Below are 16,538 nucleotides of genomic sequence, written 5' to 3' on the forward strand. Positions count from 1 at the left end.
GGGGAAAGGACACATGTGATGAGTTGAGGGGTGGTGGGAGCTTTCCCTGCTGCAGGTCAGTCTCGTACCTAAACTGAAGCTCTGCATTCATGCTTAAGTCACGGCAAAGGGCAGCGACAGGAGAAACTTCCTTTAAGTCACAACTTCTGCCTGGGGTGTCCTGCCTCGCTGCATGGGGGGCAGCAGCAAGCACAAGATCAAAACGCTCGGCGTGTTGCAGTTGCGGTATGCTGGAGCTGTGTGACGTGGTTACAGAGCCCTGAGCTGGTTGCAGCTTGACTGTTGTAGCCGCTGATGTTATCTCACCCCAGCAGCAAGCGATGTTCCTTGCCTGCCCCTGGTAGGAAGAACTGACTCTCCTACCTGCATAAACAGCAGGGGGGTTGCAGCAGCCTGGGCTTAGCAGGTTTGGGGTGTTTGTTATTTCCGAACTTGATTTCAGTTAATTCTTGTATCCTCTCTGCCTCACAGAGGTTTTTGGAGGTTGACCACCATTCGGTCACCAAGTCCGCAGGGACGTGGATCCCCTCGGGCTGAGTGACGTGTGACAGGCAGCTCACACCGCGCGTGCTGAAAGCTCCCTGCCTCTCGGCTGCTTTCCTCGGGCTCCTGAACCCACACGTGTAACGTCAGCCTGAAAGTCCATTCCTTTGCCATGCCTGAAGAGCCAGACTTGGGGCATTTTACCTCTTAATGTTGGTGATGTCAGTGAAATTCTGCAAGTCTGGCTTATGTGCAAGTTGGCACTGCCCCAAAAGCGCTAATTCAAGTGGAAGTGTCTAGGTGCTCCAGTCACCAGCCACTCCAGGAGGGGGCAGGGGATGACCCTCACAGACTCTGTTATGAGGGGATGATCCTTACAGATTTTGTTCCCACCATCTCTAGTTAAACAAACAGACTTGACCTGATTAGGTAAATAGCCTGACCCTGCTAAACTGATGTCCGAAGGCTTCTCTGCGCTTGCACGTGTTGGGATAAAATATTTTAGAAGACCTCTGCAGACTGAGCAGAGGGTGGATTGCTCTTGGTCTTTCTTCTACAGTCCTGTGATTTTTTTTATTTTTTAATTTTTTTTTTCTTCCCTGTGGCTTTTTCCAGGCTCAGGTTGCAAAGGAAATTTGCCATCTCCTCCCCCAGAGGCTTTTCTCATTTCTCACCCACCACCCCCCCCGGGGGTGGATGTGGGTTCTAATCATACACAAATTCACCTCAATGTAAAAGCAGGGCTATTTTCTGCCCTCTGTATTTAGAGGGTGATGTAATGGGTCTATAATACCTAATAACTTGAGCTGTGGGGAGCTGTTTCCTTGCTCTGTGGCTGTCAGTGGGCTCCTCCATGCAGAGCTTTAGAGCTAGGGGTTTGCAGTGAGAGGAGGAGGAGGAGGAGGGAAGATGAAGCTGTTTATCACAGCATCCCTTACCACATCCTCTTGCACTCAAGTACCTAGCAACCCCCTGAGCATCACATTCTCTTCACATGGCTGCACCCCAGTGTGCCGCTTGCAGTTCACCTGGGTGACTAGTTAGGAGTTAAGCTTGCAGATCATTGTTTAAAGAAATGGTTAAAAACAAGTTACGCGTTTGGTCTCCGTTTGCTCACCAGCGAGGCGCTGTCTGAATGCAGAGATGCTGAAACCATCCGTGGAATGTAACTTGCCTTGACAGCAGCCGGGACCAAGAGCCGTTTTCTGAATAACGACTTCGTATCATCACTAACCTCTACGTTTGGTACCAGGGCCGGTGACAAGAATTCCTGCAGGTTGAAAAAAAGAGGCAGCAGATCAGCTGGGCAGCAGCAGTAAACCGCACGGCTGGGTTGGTCTGAGGAGCTGGACTTGAGCCACCTTCTGCTGAGAAAGAAGTGAGCCTCCTTTTTCCTCTCTTCAATTCCTCATTCGAGCAAGGCCAGAGGTGATGACAAGGGAAGAGGGGCTAATGGGGCCGTTTCTTCCACTGTGTTCTGGACAAAGGACTCTAATCGTTTAGCTCAGGTGTCTGTGTAAAGCGTTAGGGGGGTGCCTGCCCCTGCCATCGGGTGTACTGGCCGCCGCGGAGCAGCTGGGAAGGTTTCCTGGTGCCAGTGCTGTTGGCGGGGGCTGCAGACGGGCTATAAATACGACGGGGGAAAAGCAGCAGTTGTAGATAACAGCTGAGAGCTGAGCTGGGTTCTGACAGCCTCAGCCCAGAGGTTAGGAGCAGAGCTCAGCTTGCTTGGAACAACACTACCATAGTAGGAAGCAGCCTCGAGCAGCTCTGCCCCATGGATCAATGCATCCTCCGCCATCCTCTGGTTCAGCTGGACAACGGAATTCAACCCCAGTATTTTTAAACCTCACACTGTCGGGTTTGAAGGGTCTCAGACATGTCACCTCGTTTGGATAATGCTGCTTGCTCACAGCGTGCTGGTAGGGCGGGCTGGAGGGCGAGAGGCATTACAGTTCGTTTAAAACGCGTTAGTGAAGTTGGCTGAAGTGGCGTATTTAGAGAGAGAGGCTCCCCCTACGCTTACTCCAAACAAAACTTTGTTTATGGGCTTTGGAGCAGTGTTACAGGACGCTTGGAAAATCCAGCTTTTACCCTTCCAGGGCTTCAGCCGCCTGCCCTGCGAGTGCGTGGAAGAGCAGCCCCTGGTGTGGGGCAGGGAAAAGCCCTGGCGGACAGAAGCCCCCCCAGCAGGCTCGGCCTGGTGGGCGCTTTGTAGCGAATGCGGGCGGTTCATCTTCCTTGTGCCTACGGAAGGGGAAGGGACCAGCGGCTACTGCAGGGTGGGGCAATTTAGAAAGTAGAAAAGGACAAAAAATAAGATGTCGTTGGGAAAGAAATGTTTATTTTAAGTTTCTCAGAGGGATTTTACAAACAATGGAGCATTTAAAAAAAACTGAGTGATCAAAGTACTTGACAGTGTCCCTTAAACACACACACAAGCCCCTGGACAGAGGAAATCACACCAGCGAGGAGGTCAATACTGCCGGAGGAGCAGCTGGCATCTGCATAGTTCTAGGAGGAAAGACTGCAATGGTGTTGGTGCTAAAAGTGTCATCCTGGCATTACTATAAGAGAGCGCTGAAGTTTGTACGCATGTACCTGCGGAAAACAAAGTGCATAAAATAACACGCCAAGTATGTATGGTAGAATAAATTTATTTACCCGATACAAATGAAACTAGGTGTGATGCTTCTTCCTGTCAGCATGTAAACAGACAACTGATCTTATTTACAACTTCTAAAGGTCACACATGCAGCTGTGGTCACGGGCTAAGTCGGCCGTTGCTTTTTAGATGAACGCATCACGGTATTTTGTATTGCACCAACATCTGTCTTACTGCCTTGGGTTTAAATAAGTTACATTACAGTGCAGAAGAGGTTGATTCGCACACATGATAAAAAATCCAAAGTTATGAACTGGAGGCTTATGGTTTAACATTCATCTGTAATCTTTCCAATGACTTTTATAAATAGGATCGCATTGTACATAAGCTGTTAGAGGAGTATGGTTGGGTGATACAACACAGAGGGAGATTTGTCTACAACCAAAGGCATGCATTAGTTTGATATTGTACATTGTAGAAACTGACATTTTACATACAGAAACGTGGAAAATTGGCTGACAGCTCTGCGATTCTTGTTCAAGAATAAACAAACTCTTCTCCCCGCAGCACAGAAACCAAACTTCTCTGGAGAGAGTTTCCGATGCGGTAAGCTATATTGCACGTTCGTACATCTGTATAATGAAGTCCTAATGGTACCACACGTTTCTTCCACAGAGAACACAGTGAGTTTTGTTTTAGGGAAAGCAAAGAATCTTTACACATGATACATGCAGAAGTTTTGGTAGATGTGTTGCTAAAAACACATGCACGCAACAAAACAACCTTACATTTCTGCAAAATTGTTTAGGAAGCGATTACTCCAGTATTGCTGAAAAGGAAAGAAAGAAAAGGCATCAGTTAATGAAAGGATGAAGGCCGAGTATCATTGTACAAGCAAGACTAAGATCAACAGTGACAGAAGAAAGAAGGTTAAGTTTGATCACTGGCTGCTCTGTCCTTGAAGGGACACTCTCAGGTTACTTTGTTCTTAAAGCCTAGAACTCTCTGGATTATGGCTCAGTTCTTCCGAAGGCAGCAGAGCTCCCTTTATCGTGGGCAAAGCCAGCACCTCCCGCAGAAAACTGCGGTGAAAAAGCATTAAGACGCCTTCAGGTGGCTTTGGCCTCTCTCTGCCTGACTAGTGGCAATGGACAAGTCTCGCTTGGTTGTGAATTTTACTTTCAGGTTCCACGCTACCCCCTTTGAGCTCAAGTTTTTAAGGGTGTTTTTCTAATCAAGTTCTATTGCAAGTTTGGCCCCGAAGTGACCTAACACTGTCCCTTTTCCAAGTTACGCAGCTTACTCTGGGAAGCAGTAGGAAAGCTTTGAAGATGTCACTGAACTACACAGATTAATGCGTAGGCAAAGGGTAGAGTACAACGTAACGCAGCTACTCCTGTACTTTACCCCTCAGATAGAGCGTGAGGTTAGCCTTGCCTCTAGGAGAGAAGCACATGTACCCTCATGCCCTAGAACTTGATGGTGGCTCTTCAACACACTGCTTCAACACTACAAAATTTAGGCTCTCCTGCTAAGATTTGAAAATGCATATTAATGTAATTAAGGATGTAATTAGCAGAGATTAGGGAAACAGTTAATGGTTAGAAGTGCAAAAAAGTAAACAAGACAGGTGCAAGAGACAGACAACTTCATCTCAGTTTTACCTCCCTTCATCTCAGCAAATTCAACGATCTTTTAGGCTGTTTACCACGTATGGGCTGTGTTCTTGGACAGTGACAGAGAACTGCTGTACTGCATTTTATCATCCGACCAACCCCCTCATTTTCTTACCGTGAGCCCTCTCCAAAATGGCCTCCCTACAAACATAAGCCCCGCAGCGCTCCGACAGAATGCATCCCAGTCTGCAGCCTCTCTCATGCTTATTTACAGTAATACTTTGGGAAACCAAGTAGGAACTATTTTTATTGCTTGGATGCCAGCAAAAAGGAGCAGCTTGTGGTGGAGCTTGCAAAAGGCACTTTGAATCACTCACGTTTGAAAGCAGAGAGGGCCCGAGGCACTACCAAGATAAAAGCCCCTGTCTAAATCTTTGATGTACGACTGCAGCTGCCTGACTGTTTTCTTCGCTCTGATTTGGATCAGGCTACACACCACTGAATTCAGGAGGAGCTGTTCTCATGCCAAACCCCACTGGGTCCGCAGGATAAGCCGCTATCCTTCCTGCTGTGCCCAGCATAAGGTAGCATCACTCACAACTGACACTAGTCTTACACACCTCTCGCACACTACAACTAAGCAGCAGTTATGTGAGGACACGGAGGAATCCAGAAAACGGTGGAGATGAAAAAGCTCAAAAGGAAACAAAAAGTATAAAGTTATTTTTCTAAAACCGGGGTGGGAGATAAAACCTGGGTAACTTCATTTCTGGTTAACTAAGTGCTGCTGTTTCTACAATCACAGGGCTAACACATTAAAATAGGAGCTACCTATTTCTATCCCCAGATGACTCTAGTACAGCGAGGAGGCTGGAGAGGAAATACATGGGGAACAAAGAAATCGAGTTAGTTTCAACTTTGAGATGTTGGCAAGTAAATCCAGTCTAAACTGGAAAGTCCTCCTTTCTTAGCTTCTCTGGATGGAAGGACCAACAGCTGAAGAACGATGGGATCTACACAATGAAGGATGAGCATTCTGGGTAACGCACCTTCTTGCAGTGCCTTGCTAACCTTGCCCTGTATTTCCACAGCTCCTGCAACTGAAAAGCCGTCAGCTGCCTCACGCTATTCTGCTGCCAGAAGCACACTCCGGCAACCTCCCACAGCCCACTCAGCTGGGAAGTGTAAGACCAGCTCTGCAGCACTCCAGCTCCGAGGTCACTAGGAAGCTCACAGCAGACAGCGATTTCAGGGCAGGGGGCTTCGCTGCCTGGGAGGAAGCTGACGGTAGGTCTAACGTTTGGCCAGCCCAGACCACACAAGGCTGGTATTTATACCCTGTAGTGGCAACCTTGGAAAGCAGAAGTACTGAAAGCAAAGCAACAGCTGCCATTGACCCTGAGATAAGCAAGTGCTGATCCTGGGGAATGCTACTGCTCCACTTCTACAGGAAAATTTGGACAGTGAGACTGGGAGAAAGAAAACTGGGGTATATTCAGATTTCTTGGGCTCTTTAGGAGCACCTTACAAAACCTGAACTGTTCCTGTAACCTCAGGAGCCCGCAGGGATGAATGCCGCTCCGTTTACCCACCAGTCATCCAGCTTTGAAAGGCAAAGTCCAAGGAACGCAAGGCCCTAATGCAAGTGCCCTGAGACACCCGATGTGAATGAGCTCTCGGATGTCAGGATGGAAATCCATGACACAAGCAGCGAGATTCATCTTCAGAGACAAGAGATCCAACAGAGTTGCTGAAGACTGAATTCTACTTAAGACAGTCACTTTCCCCCTCAGCTTCTTAGAGACAGGGAAAAAGGGGATGTCTAGCAGGATTATCTGGCATAATAGACAGGAATAGGACTGTAGAAGAAGCAGAGTCATTCGTGGTGACAATCAGATACACAGCTTAAAAAAGCCCAGCACCATGGTGCTCTGGAGGTTCACACAGAACCCGTGTTCAAAGATTCAGTGGCGTTCCTGCCCTGGAAAGAGTTGGTCCATTATGTTGGGAGCACATGGAACTAACTTGCTAGTATGTTTTTCCAACAAATAACATGCTTGGACACATCTTGGTCTCAAGGAATCCTCAAACACATGACCTGTTAGTTCCCTGTTTCAAGAAACAGGGACAAGTCTCAGATTGCTCATTTATTACTGATACAGCACATGGCCGGCGCTGGCCATCGGTTCTGCCGTACGCAAAACCTTTGTCTGGCAAAGACAGGTTCTTCCACGTGGAAGCGGGCATTCAGCGGGATATCAACGCTTACAGTCTGCAACGCACCCACTGCATCGTCAGCTCCCCTGCCTGAGTTCCTTCAGCATCGACTTAAGCAAGGCAAAGTCTAGATAACAGTAAGTATTCACAATGCAACTGAATTTCAGATAGGGTCTGTGTATTTTTGAGGTTAGCATCTCTATTTGAAAGCTTGAAACCCAGAGAATTATCTGTGCTCACTGGCTTCCAGCTGGCACCAACAGAACATAGCTTTTAACTGGGTCTCCTCTATGAGGACTCAGAAAGCCGTTTGAATTTGGTTACTGAAGCAGACTGAGCCAGCACAAGATAACGCAGCACCTGCTACTCTACAAAGACATAGTGGCCCCGGTACAATTTTCAAAGACTATCCTATTAAGCTGAGACTGTTCTTTTGTCTTTTCATATGACCACTGTACAAAGTGTTTCCAAGCAGTGGAAACAACAAAGCTGTTTTTGCAAAGAGGAGCACCTGCACTGTGAGCACTGCAGAGACCAGGGAAGGGTGGTCAGCTCCGAGGGGCATCCCCTATTTCAGAGCAGGAAAAAAAGCTTTGGAGTAAACCAGCACCTGACCACAAGTACCAGAGTGTTTTGGACACTAAACATTCATGTGAACAGCTGTCACTGTCTTAAGTTACAGATTTGTCCAATTTTATCTCAAACTTAAGACCAAAAGCTGTAAGATCTTGGGGCACTAAGGCTCCTGGGTGCTACAAAACAAGACCTAAAATACACTAAACCAAAAGCAAGTGCTTTGCCTTTGGAAGCAGTAATTTGAGCTTCAGACCACAAAACAAAGAGTCTAAAGTGGTGATAATAATGTAGCACAGCAGAGTTTGACAAAACACAGCATGGGAATGAAGGAAATTACTATTTATTCTTCAACATGTATACAGCATATGCTATTTTACAGCAAGTCACCACTGGCATGGTGAAATGGAAGAGAAATACTCACTTTAGTCGATGAAAGTTGGAAGGCATTGGAGAAAAACACCACAGTTAGGACTGTTAATGACTTACACGTTGTTGATACAGGACTGAATTTGAAAACATGCTTTAACATTTACCGTAATAATGAAGGTGGTTAGTGCCACATTAAAATAAAAATAGTTCTATACAATATGTTCAATTTGGTCATGTGCTATTTACAGATTTTACAAAAAACACACACGAGCTTGTTACTTCAAGTCAGGCTAACAACAGGCCAGCAGAGTAGCTCCACGTATACAACTGATCATTAGTGCCCTAAGTGTAGGAAATCCAATTTCTACCTATGCAGTGCAAGTTATTTTTCCAGGTCTCATTACAAGTTTTGATCTCAAAGGGGTGGGAAAAAAAAAGAAAAGAAAAAGAAAGGATCCAACACATGTAAATAAGGTATTAAAACCCAACTTAAACTCTCTTTTGAATTAAAACAGATTGTTTGTTAAAAAGGCTTGTTTTAGATTTAAGCATACAGAAGTAGCCCTCCCTATCCCTGCATAATGGGCAACACTGGCAAAATAAGGTCTCTTACAATAAAATACAATAGACACTTAAATAAATAATCTTAAAAAACAACCCTATGTGTGTTGAGAGTATGGAAGAACACCAGCAGGCTGCACCTGGAATGGTATTTTCTGCACGAGCAAGATTAGGCATACCTCATACAGAAACTGGTGTAAACAAGGACAGTCAAGAACCAAGAGTGAAGGAACAGGAAGAGGGGAAACTGGAGAAGAAATCCTGACCGAGGTAGCAGTACTCTCTACTCAGTGCAGAAAGTTCTGCTTAGGAATAAAACCTGACTTTATGACAAATTAAGTTTGGATGATCATGCAGAAGACAAACAGTTACATGCTTTTTTAGTTTTAGACAACATACATTCATTCCCTAAAATCTGCTGCCAATTTAGTTTGATAGTGTCCGCTGGCTCAAAAAAAAATTTTACTTTTTTTACAGGATGAATAGACTATTGAACAGAACACTGTACATGCTTTTCATCTACAAAAAAATATTTGCATAAAATAGTGTTAGTTCTCTGTACATGTCAATGGACACTTTAACTGTGTATAAAAGAGGAATATATTGTCCCCACTGAAGTCAGAAAAAGCAAAAAACCAAAATCTAGATTATGAAACCTCCATCACCGGCAAATATGTTCATGTGAAAATTCAGCAGAAATAGACAGTTGCTCTAAACAATAAAAAAAATTAAGTTAAACTTTTTCTTTGAATGTAAAACTCGTCACCATGTCAGTCAAGACCAGAACATATCACTAAAGTTAGTGTCTGTGCTGTAAAGCCAGATAACCAAGGGCATAGTAATGAACACAAACGGCCAGGAAACTCCTTCGGTGCATGCTGACAAAGAACACGGTTTGGTGGCAGGCCGCACACTATCTTTACCAGGTTCCAGGTAGTTACGGGCCACATATTTAAGTGTTTCATCCAGCAGAATGACAGGTAGTGAGATTTTCAACACCATCAGCCACTGAGTCAGATTCAGAGGTGTGATCTGGAAGATAATCTGAAAGAAAAGCCAAGTGTTACATCTCTTCTCACCCTCCGCCCCTTGCCTTAAGCTCCAGACAGGTTTTTGCTCTATCTCCCAGTTCAGGGGTGGGTGTAAGACACATGCACTTACTGGCAGCGGTTCCACATAAAGGATAAGGAAGTGGAGTGACATGGACAAGCAAATAGCGCCCACCAGCCAGATATTTTCCCACGGGGGCATCCTCATCAAGGACTGATTTTCTGATAGACTGCAACAGAAACATGGTACATGTGTGTACATGTGACTCCAACAGAAACTTCCATAAATGAGAAAAGCAGCCGGAACGAAAAGCAGCGTGGCAATTACCCGAGTCGTGAAGGAAAGGAAGATACCAGGATATGGTTTATACCTGTAGATGTTGCAACTTTAAACTACCTTGGAAGTCGGTTTAGCAAAGCAGTCACAGTTCAGCCTCACCTGTATTTTTGAAAGCTTTTGTGTGTTTCGCTCATTCCTGACCTAGTTTGCTTTTTTTTTTTTGCTAAGACCCCGCCATCCTCTCCATGGGAGGGGTGTGGGAGCGTAAGACAGAATCCTCCCCAGCGTGCTGTCTGCCTGGGGAGGCACTGCACCCGCTTCTGAAGTTCACTTAAAGACTGGATATACAGAGGGTCAAGCACTTGCATCTTCTTAATGCTTGTTCTTTAATTCTGTTCTTCAGGTGCAATCTGCATTTAGGCTACGCTGCAGAAGAGGCTGAGACACAGAACATCAGATGTAGAGCAGTATCCTAACTATGTAGGACTACTGCAGTACACTTGTATTAAAGCTTATTTGTTTTTAAATTAACTGACCTCTAAGCTATTTGAAGAAAAATACCCTTGACATTGTGCTATTTAGTGGTTTCCATTTATAATCTAGTATTTAATTCGCTAAACCCACACTCCCTTAGGGCAAGAAAAACTATTTTCCATATCTTCAGCATTCTTATTTTAGTTCTCCTTGATATCACTTTATACCAACACAGGAGGGATAATGATTGATTAAGCTTAGATTAGAAATAATGGAAAATATTTCAGTTGCTCGTGCTTAGTACAATACCAGAATGTACCAGCAGACTTAAAAATACACCTTATGATGAGATCGCAACTGTTATCCAAGAGAGTCGTTTTGTTTGCACTACCAGAAATCAGAAAGGAAATATGACTCATTCTTCGTTAGCTGAGCTGTCCATATACTAAGAATCAAATTGCACAAAAAGTAGGGGTTTGGACAAGCTACGCAGCAGCTTTGCTCTCCTGTTTGGGCATACGAACCTGTTGAGGGCATTGCACATCTCTATGGTGACAAGTACAGAAAGAGCCATCGTCATTGGATATGGAGACTCAAAGACCACGCAGTCGACACCAGAGAAGTCTGGATTGTCCTCTTTGCACTGCAGAAAATGGCTCTAGAACAGAACAACGTGAACTCACCTCCACAGCTTGTTAACTTTTACAATGTAAAATAGGCAATTCTGAAATTAACAGCAAGTATTATGAAAACAAAACTTTCTATGGCTCCTGTAAACACTGATTTAAAACTTTTGCCAGCTTTAGAAAAAAACCCATTAGTCTTTTACTTACAAGACAGCGGTTAGTCTTTCAGATTGTTTAGATGCTCAGGTATCCCACCTTTGAGCTTTAGTATTAAGATAATTGATTACGATCAAGTTTTACAGTAACGAGTCTGAAAACATTTCTTGTTATAAATTTCTGTAACCTACTGTTTTTCTACAGTTATTTCAAGTAACGACACAGAAGAAGCATGTATCCCCCCAAAGATATTAAACTGAGCAAATACCAGCTGATAAAAGGTAACTCTTGGACCACCATCAGCAGCAATAAACCACCAAGCAGCAGCACCCACTGTGGCAGCACCAACATAACCTTAAAAGAAAACAGAGTGCTTTTTTCAGTTGTGAACTGTGTGCAGGAGATCTCCCTTGTCACACTTGAACTTCTACCTCAAGACCTCCAGTACTGTAAAAAAATAAAGATGGTAATTCGTTTATCTGCTATGCAAGAAACCTGCTCTACCAGTTGTAACTTAAAATGCCGTGCTGTCGGACAGATTCTAACATCTGCTTACAGAAGCTGACAGCTAGCAGTGAAGGCAAACAAGTCTATCACTCAGAGTCATCAACCCGCAATTTTTCTTTTTTTTCCCTCCCAGAACCCCTTGTGTCTGCACTTACGTTAACCACTACTGAGGTTTACTTAAAGATCTACGAAGTCAGTTCAGAAAATTAAGGTGACAACGGCTGGCAGGAAGGCAGCGTGCATTAAGTATCCATGCAGATACCTAGTCTAGCTTTATAGTACTACACCTGTCATTTAAGGTTTAAATCCACGTCCACGATTACACAAATTGACATGATTTCACAAACTGACACTCCTTTATTCTCCCTGATTATAGCCAGACCACAAACCTGCTGTGGTGCTCTACTTCAGCGTGAAAATGGAAGGTTAGCTACGTGATAGGTGTCGTTTTCAGATTTAGTAGTTCTACGTACAACACCACAGCCAATGCAAGTGTGCATCCACTAGTGGCTGGTCTTGGTTCTTCAGTCCCAAAACACGCTTGTTTTCCTAAGGCTGACAGTTACTGCACGGACAAGCTACAATCTGCTGTCTCAGTGCTTTTTGCTGAAAGCATTTGAGCCTGGACTGAGTCAAATGTGAAAAGGCAAGTAGGTGGCTTCTTGAGAACAGAGGTCAGACTCAGCCCAAAATTCATCTGTTCCTGAAGGGCTTCTCTTTTTTGAGGACTCTAACACTGTCCACTACCAGACCATTTTGAAGGTCTAATCCAGTGTGGCAGTTATAAAATCTCTCATGGTTTCCTAGTTGTCAACAGATTCTGATCAAGTGGTGAAATGTCACACTGATGTTATGCAACTAGGGCTTTTGGTGCCTCAGCTGCTACCAATGGGAACAAAAAATAAAATCACAACTTTACTGTCCCTGTCACAGCCTGCAAATGTGCCAAACAAAGTATGAACCTCAAAACAAAATAAAGGAAGAACACCGGTTCCACAGAACATTTAGCTTTCAGGATTTCAGTACACAAGGATATTAGACAGACTGCTTTCAAGTGGATCTCAAAAAAAATACACCTGCCTAAGTTTCCTTAAAAAAAAAAAAAAGCTATTACTACTTACATCCAATAGCTAGGTAACGGAAGAAGAGCCATCCACTGATCAGTGGCTCTTTGGGGTTGCGCGGTGGCTTATTCATGATATCAAGATCAGGAGGATTAAAGCCCAGAGCAGTAGCAGGGAGACCATCCGTCACAAGGTTTACCCATAACAGTTGGACAGGAATTAGAGCTTCAGGAAAACCCAGGGCAGCAGTCAAGAAGATACTATAAAAAAACCCACCAATTATAAGTTTATTCTTGTGCATGTAAAGAAGTCCTTTTAACCCTTAAGCCCAAGCCCGCAGCATCACTTCTCTCGCACACAGCTACCCATTTAGTACTACAAACTGAATATCCACATTCAGAAAAGAAAAAACATATCCAAGAGCAAACACTTCTAACCACTGGCATGTAAGTTTTGAAGCATTATTTTCTTCTGGTAGCTTCAGGACTTGAAGAGTTTCTGCTTTAACGGTGCTTTTTCCACGCACTACTTGTCTGCATAGGTAAACATACACATACATGTGTAAAGGCTTGCAAGCCACTTTCTAAAAGACACTAGAACTTTTGCAGGCCTAACAGCATTTTAGCTCAAACGACTAAGCTTCATTTATCTAGATTACTGTTAGTCCCTGCAAAAATTAAATGAGTGTGCAACTTTCATGGCTCCAAGTCCGTGTGAATGAACAGAACAGAATCAGGGGCTGCAGCAAGACCAACAGGAGGGACAGCTTTAACGTTTACAAGAAACAAGGCAAGACAATTACCACGTTATAGCCCACTCTGGGAGAAAGTGTGCTTTGATACAAGCAACTGTTAAGAGATCAGTATTTACATTCTGTTACCAGAAACGCATCCTGTGGGTCACCATTCCTTCCAAAGCCACAGAAGACACATTCTTCTGTAGCTTGAGGTTAAACAAACATCTAAGTTATGTCTGTGACTTAGTTATCTGAAATACCAGATCTTGTAGTATTTGATTAAGGTTTTTATTTTCATATTTGAGAATTATTCCAACCACAGAAATAATCATAAAGCATTTAGCCACCTACTGAGCTAGAATATTATATGCAATGCAATGTGAATCTTTGCGGTGTGCTAAAATTCTCCAGTAAAGACGAGGCTAGAAGTATGCAGACTTCCACAAAATCACAATGACCAACTAATTACCTGGAGACCCTGTTTCTGTGGTTTTAGTAAGGAATACTGGAAGTGAATAATTAACAAAAGACTCCATCATCACTACTCTAGTTCAAAGTAAAAAAAATAATTTTAAACCTACCAAACAACTTCTCCAACATTGGAGGAGATCAAGTAACGGATGAACTGTTTCATGTTGTTATAAATTGCACGTCCTTCTTCCACAGCAGCTACAATAGTTGAGAAATTGTCATCTGCTAAAACCATTTCAGAAGCCGTTTTAGCCACTGCAGTACCAGAACCCATAGCAATTCCAATTTCTGCTTTCTTCAATGCAGGGGCATCATTGACACCATCACCAGTCTAAAACAAGAATTCAGAGTTGAAGGGAAAAAAAAAAAAGGGGGGGACTTACATATAGGACCAGAAAGGAATTTTGCACTGGGTGGGGATTTGGATCTTTAAAAAAAAAAAAAATTTTAAAAAAAATCACTTAAGTGCAGAACTACTCTGAGGCTTTAAGTTTAGGGAAACGTGGAAGCAAGGGTTTTCCAGAGTGAGGTGTTAGTCTGGAAAGGCATAATTTGGGTTTAAACACAGCGTGTGCCTTTCAAACCAAGTAGAAGTTCAATTACTTACCATAGCTGTAATCTCATCAAAAGACTGAAGAAACTCAACAATTTTAGATTTGTGGGAAGGCTCTACACGAGCAAAGCAGCGGGCATGGTGGCAAGCATCCCTCTGGGCAGCAAGTGAGAGTTCGTCGAATTCACGACCAGTAAAGGCTTTTGTAGAAACATCTTCATCTTCCACAAAGATCCCGATGCGACGGCAAATAGCTACTGCTGTGCCTTTGTTATCACCAGTAATCATAATGACTCTGATCCCAGCTTGTTTGCACAGCTTTATCGATGAAGCTACTTCAATTCTTGGGGGATCCAGCATGCCCACGCAGCCGACAAAGGTCAAGTTGGTCTGAAACAAGACAGCACCGAGTTTTAGTGCAAGATCCTGCAGACTTCTCATCTGATGTTAGCAAAACAATCGCTTTGCTTACAGGCTAAATACGTCTCATCGTAGCGACATTCGTTTTTACTCCTGTCCACAATATGCTGTGGTTCTACATTCAGCAATGAAGACACTGAGGTCTGTGTCATCCTGCCATTTGGTCAAAACCAGTGTATTAGGAATGATACATTTGCTCTTGTGTCTGGGGTTTTTTCCCCGAAAGGTTTACTTCAGAGGGGTTATCTGTTTCGGCATGCTAAGTCTTTACAGCACTTCAGTCCTGACACTGAATTCAGACAGCTGCAGAAGACCTGAAGAGTCACAAATCTATACACACATTAACAAGTCAGAGGAGGTAAATAAGAATTTAATGCTTTTGGAACCACAATGCTACACGGTACCACCTACAGGAGGACACTGTTAATTCCCAGAGCATGACCACACTCTGAAACGGGATCCTACCTTTCCAAACACGTGTTTTGCTTCAAATGCACTTGTTTTATTAGTTAACATGTGCTCTAGTTGTCAGCCTTGCAAATTCAACCAGCAAGCAGTCAAGTCCTTTTTTTTTGTGTAATCAGTGCCAGGAGCACCGAGCACAAGCCAAAAAGCCTCATGCAATTGTTGTCATTTCCCCACCACTAAATCCTAGATACAGATTTCTTTGGGAAATCACAGAGTAGCTAAGAATCACGGACTGAGCTTTTGCAGCCAACAGTACAGAGGCAGGGAAGTGAACTTGACTCTCAGAGCACAAAACGGTACACATGTTTCATCACAAAATGCCCAAAGAGGTCTTGCAGTTGAGCGATGCCAAACTGAAAAGCATTAAAGCTGAAACCATAGCGCAACTTTTGGAATATTTTTCAGAGTCAATCTCTGAGAACAGTTTAAGGTATTGTGATCCTGAGGACTTTACGTATACACCTGTAAAATAACACAATTTGCAGCCAGCTGTTTAACTGACGACTTCTTGTACTTTTAGCCAAGCAGCAGCACGTATAACAGCCATCAAGAACAGCTTGTTCAAAGACCGAGCGTTCTCTCCACACACGTGGCTAACTATTGTGTCTGACACAAAAAATACCCAGAAAGAGAAAATTCTCAGATGTAACTTCCTCAAGAAAAAAGTCAAACATAAGGAGTCACCATTCTCCAGTCTGAGAGAGAGAGAAGTGTTTAAAGGGTATTTTAGTAAACTTACCTCATAGTTAATGAAATTTGAGGAGTCCTCAAGATTCATTTCCTCTTTTCTGGGTGGATTGTCATGGGTCGCCAGGGCCAAGCAACGCAGTGTATCCCTACCAGTCCCCCATTCCCTAATGACAGACATTATTTTCTGCTTAATTCCTGAGGTTAATGGTATTTTAGCATTTCCAACACGGACGTGCGTACATCTGTCAATTACACCTTCAGGAGCACCCTGCAGAGGGGAAAAAAAAGTAATCTAGCTTCATAAAATCCCTCTCCATTACAATATCTGCTCAGATTACAACGTCCTTCCTTCAGCTTCAAGTTGCAGTCAGTTGTGACGTAATTTTTTATTATTGTGCTACCTTTGTGGCCATCCCGTAATGACGCTTTCTCAAGTAAGGAACTGACCTTAACAAACATCTTACTCATGGACGTGCGGCTTGGTTTGTTCGGTGTACAATAGACAGACATAGACTTCCTGTCTCTTGAGAATTCCAGAGTGAATTCTTTCTTCATGAGTTGTTTTATCACCTTATAAAAAACCAGAATAGGGTAAAAACGCATTCAGGTAATACATA

The 16,538-nt window shown here is 43.7% G+C and overlaps 1 protein-coding gene across 2 annotated transcripts in view; it reads right to left on the bottom strand.

Moving 5' to 3' along the window:
• Nucleotides 1-8,987: 8,987 nt before the first annotated feature.
• ATP2A2 (ATPase sarcoplasmic/endoplasmic reticulum Ca2+ transporting 2) overlaps nucleotides 8,988-16,538 on the bottom strand; it is a 42,298-nt gene continuing 34,747 nt past the window's right edge. For both annotated transcript variants that reach the window (XM_086474393.1, XM_009949469.2), the window contains 9 exons: nucleotides 16,369-16,491; nucleotides 15,971-16,189; nucleotides 14,398-14,733; nucleotides 13,901-14,121; nucleotides 12,641-12,843; nucleotides 11,281-11,366; nucleotides 10,755-10,888; nucleotides 9,589-9,706; nucleotides 8,988-9,471 (listed from right to left, as the gene is read on the bottom strand). In XM_086474393.1, coding sequence (XP_086330519.1) covers nucleotides 9,202-9,471; nucleotides 9,589-9,706; nucleotides 10,755-10,888; nucleotides 11,281-11,366; nucleotides 12,641-12,843; nucleotides 13,901-14,121; nucleotides 14,398-14,733; nucleotides 15,971-16,189; nucleotides 16,369-16,491 — 1,710 coding nt within the window. In that variant the 3' untranslated portion in view covers nucleotides 8,988-9,201. The remainder of the gene's footprint in view (nucleotides 9,472-9,588; nucleotides 9,707-10,754; nucleotides 10,889-11,280; nucleotides 11,367-12,640; nucleotides 12,844-13,900; nucleotides 14,122-14,397; nucleotides 14,734-15,970; nucleotides 16,190-16,368; nucleotides 16,492-16,538) is intronic.

This window comes from Leptosomus discolor, chromosome 16 (assembly GCF_034619465.1).
Source record: "Leptosomus discolor isolate bLepDis1 chromosome 16, bLepDis1.hap2, whole genome shotgun sequence".
Classification (NCBI taxonomy): domain Eukaryota; kingdom Metazoa; phylum Chordata; class Aves; order Leptosomiformes; family Leptosomidae; genus Leptosomus; species Leptosomus discolor.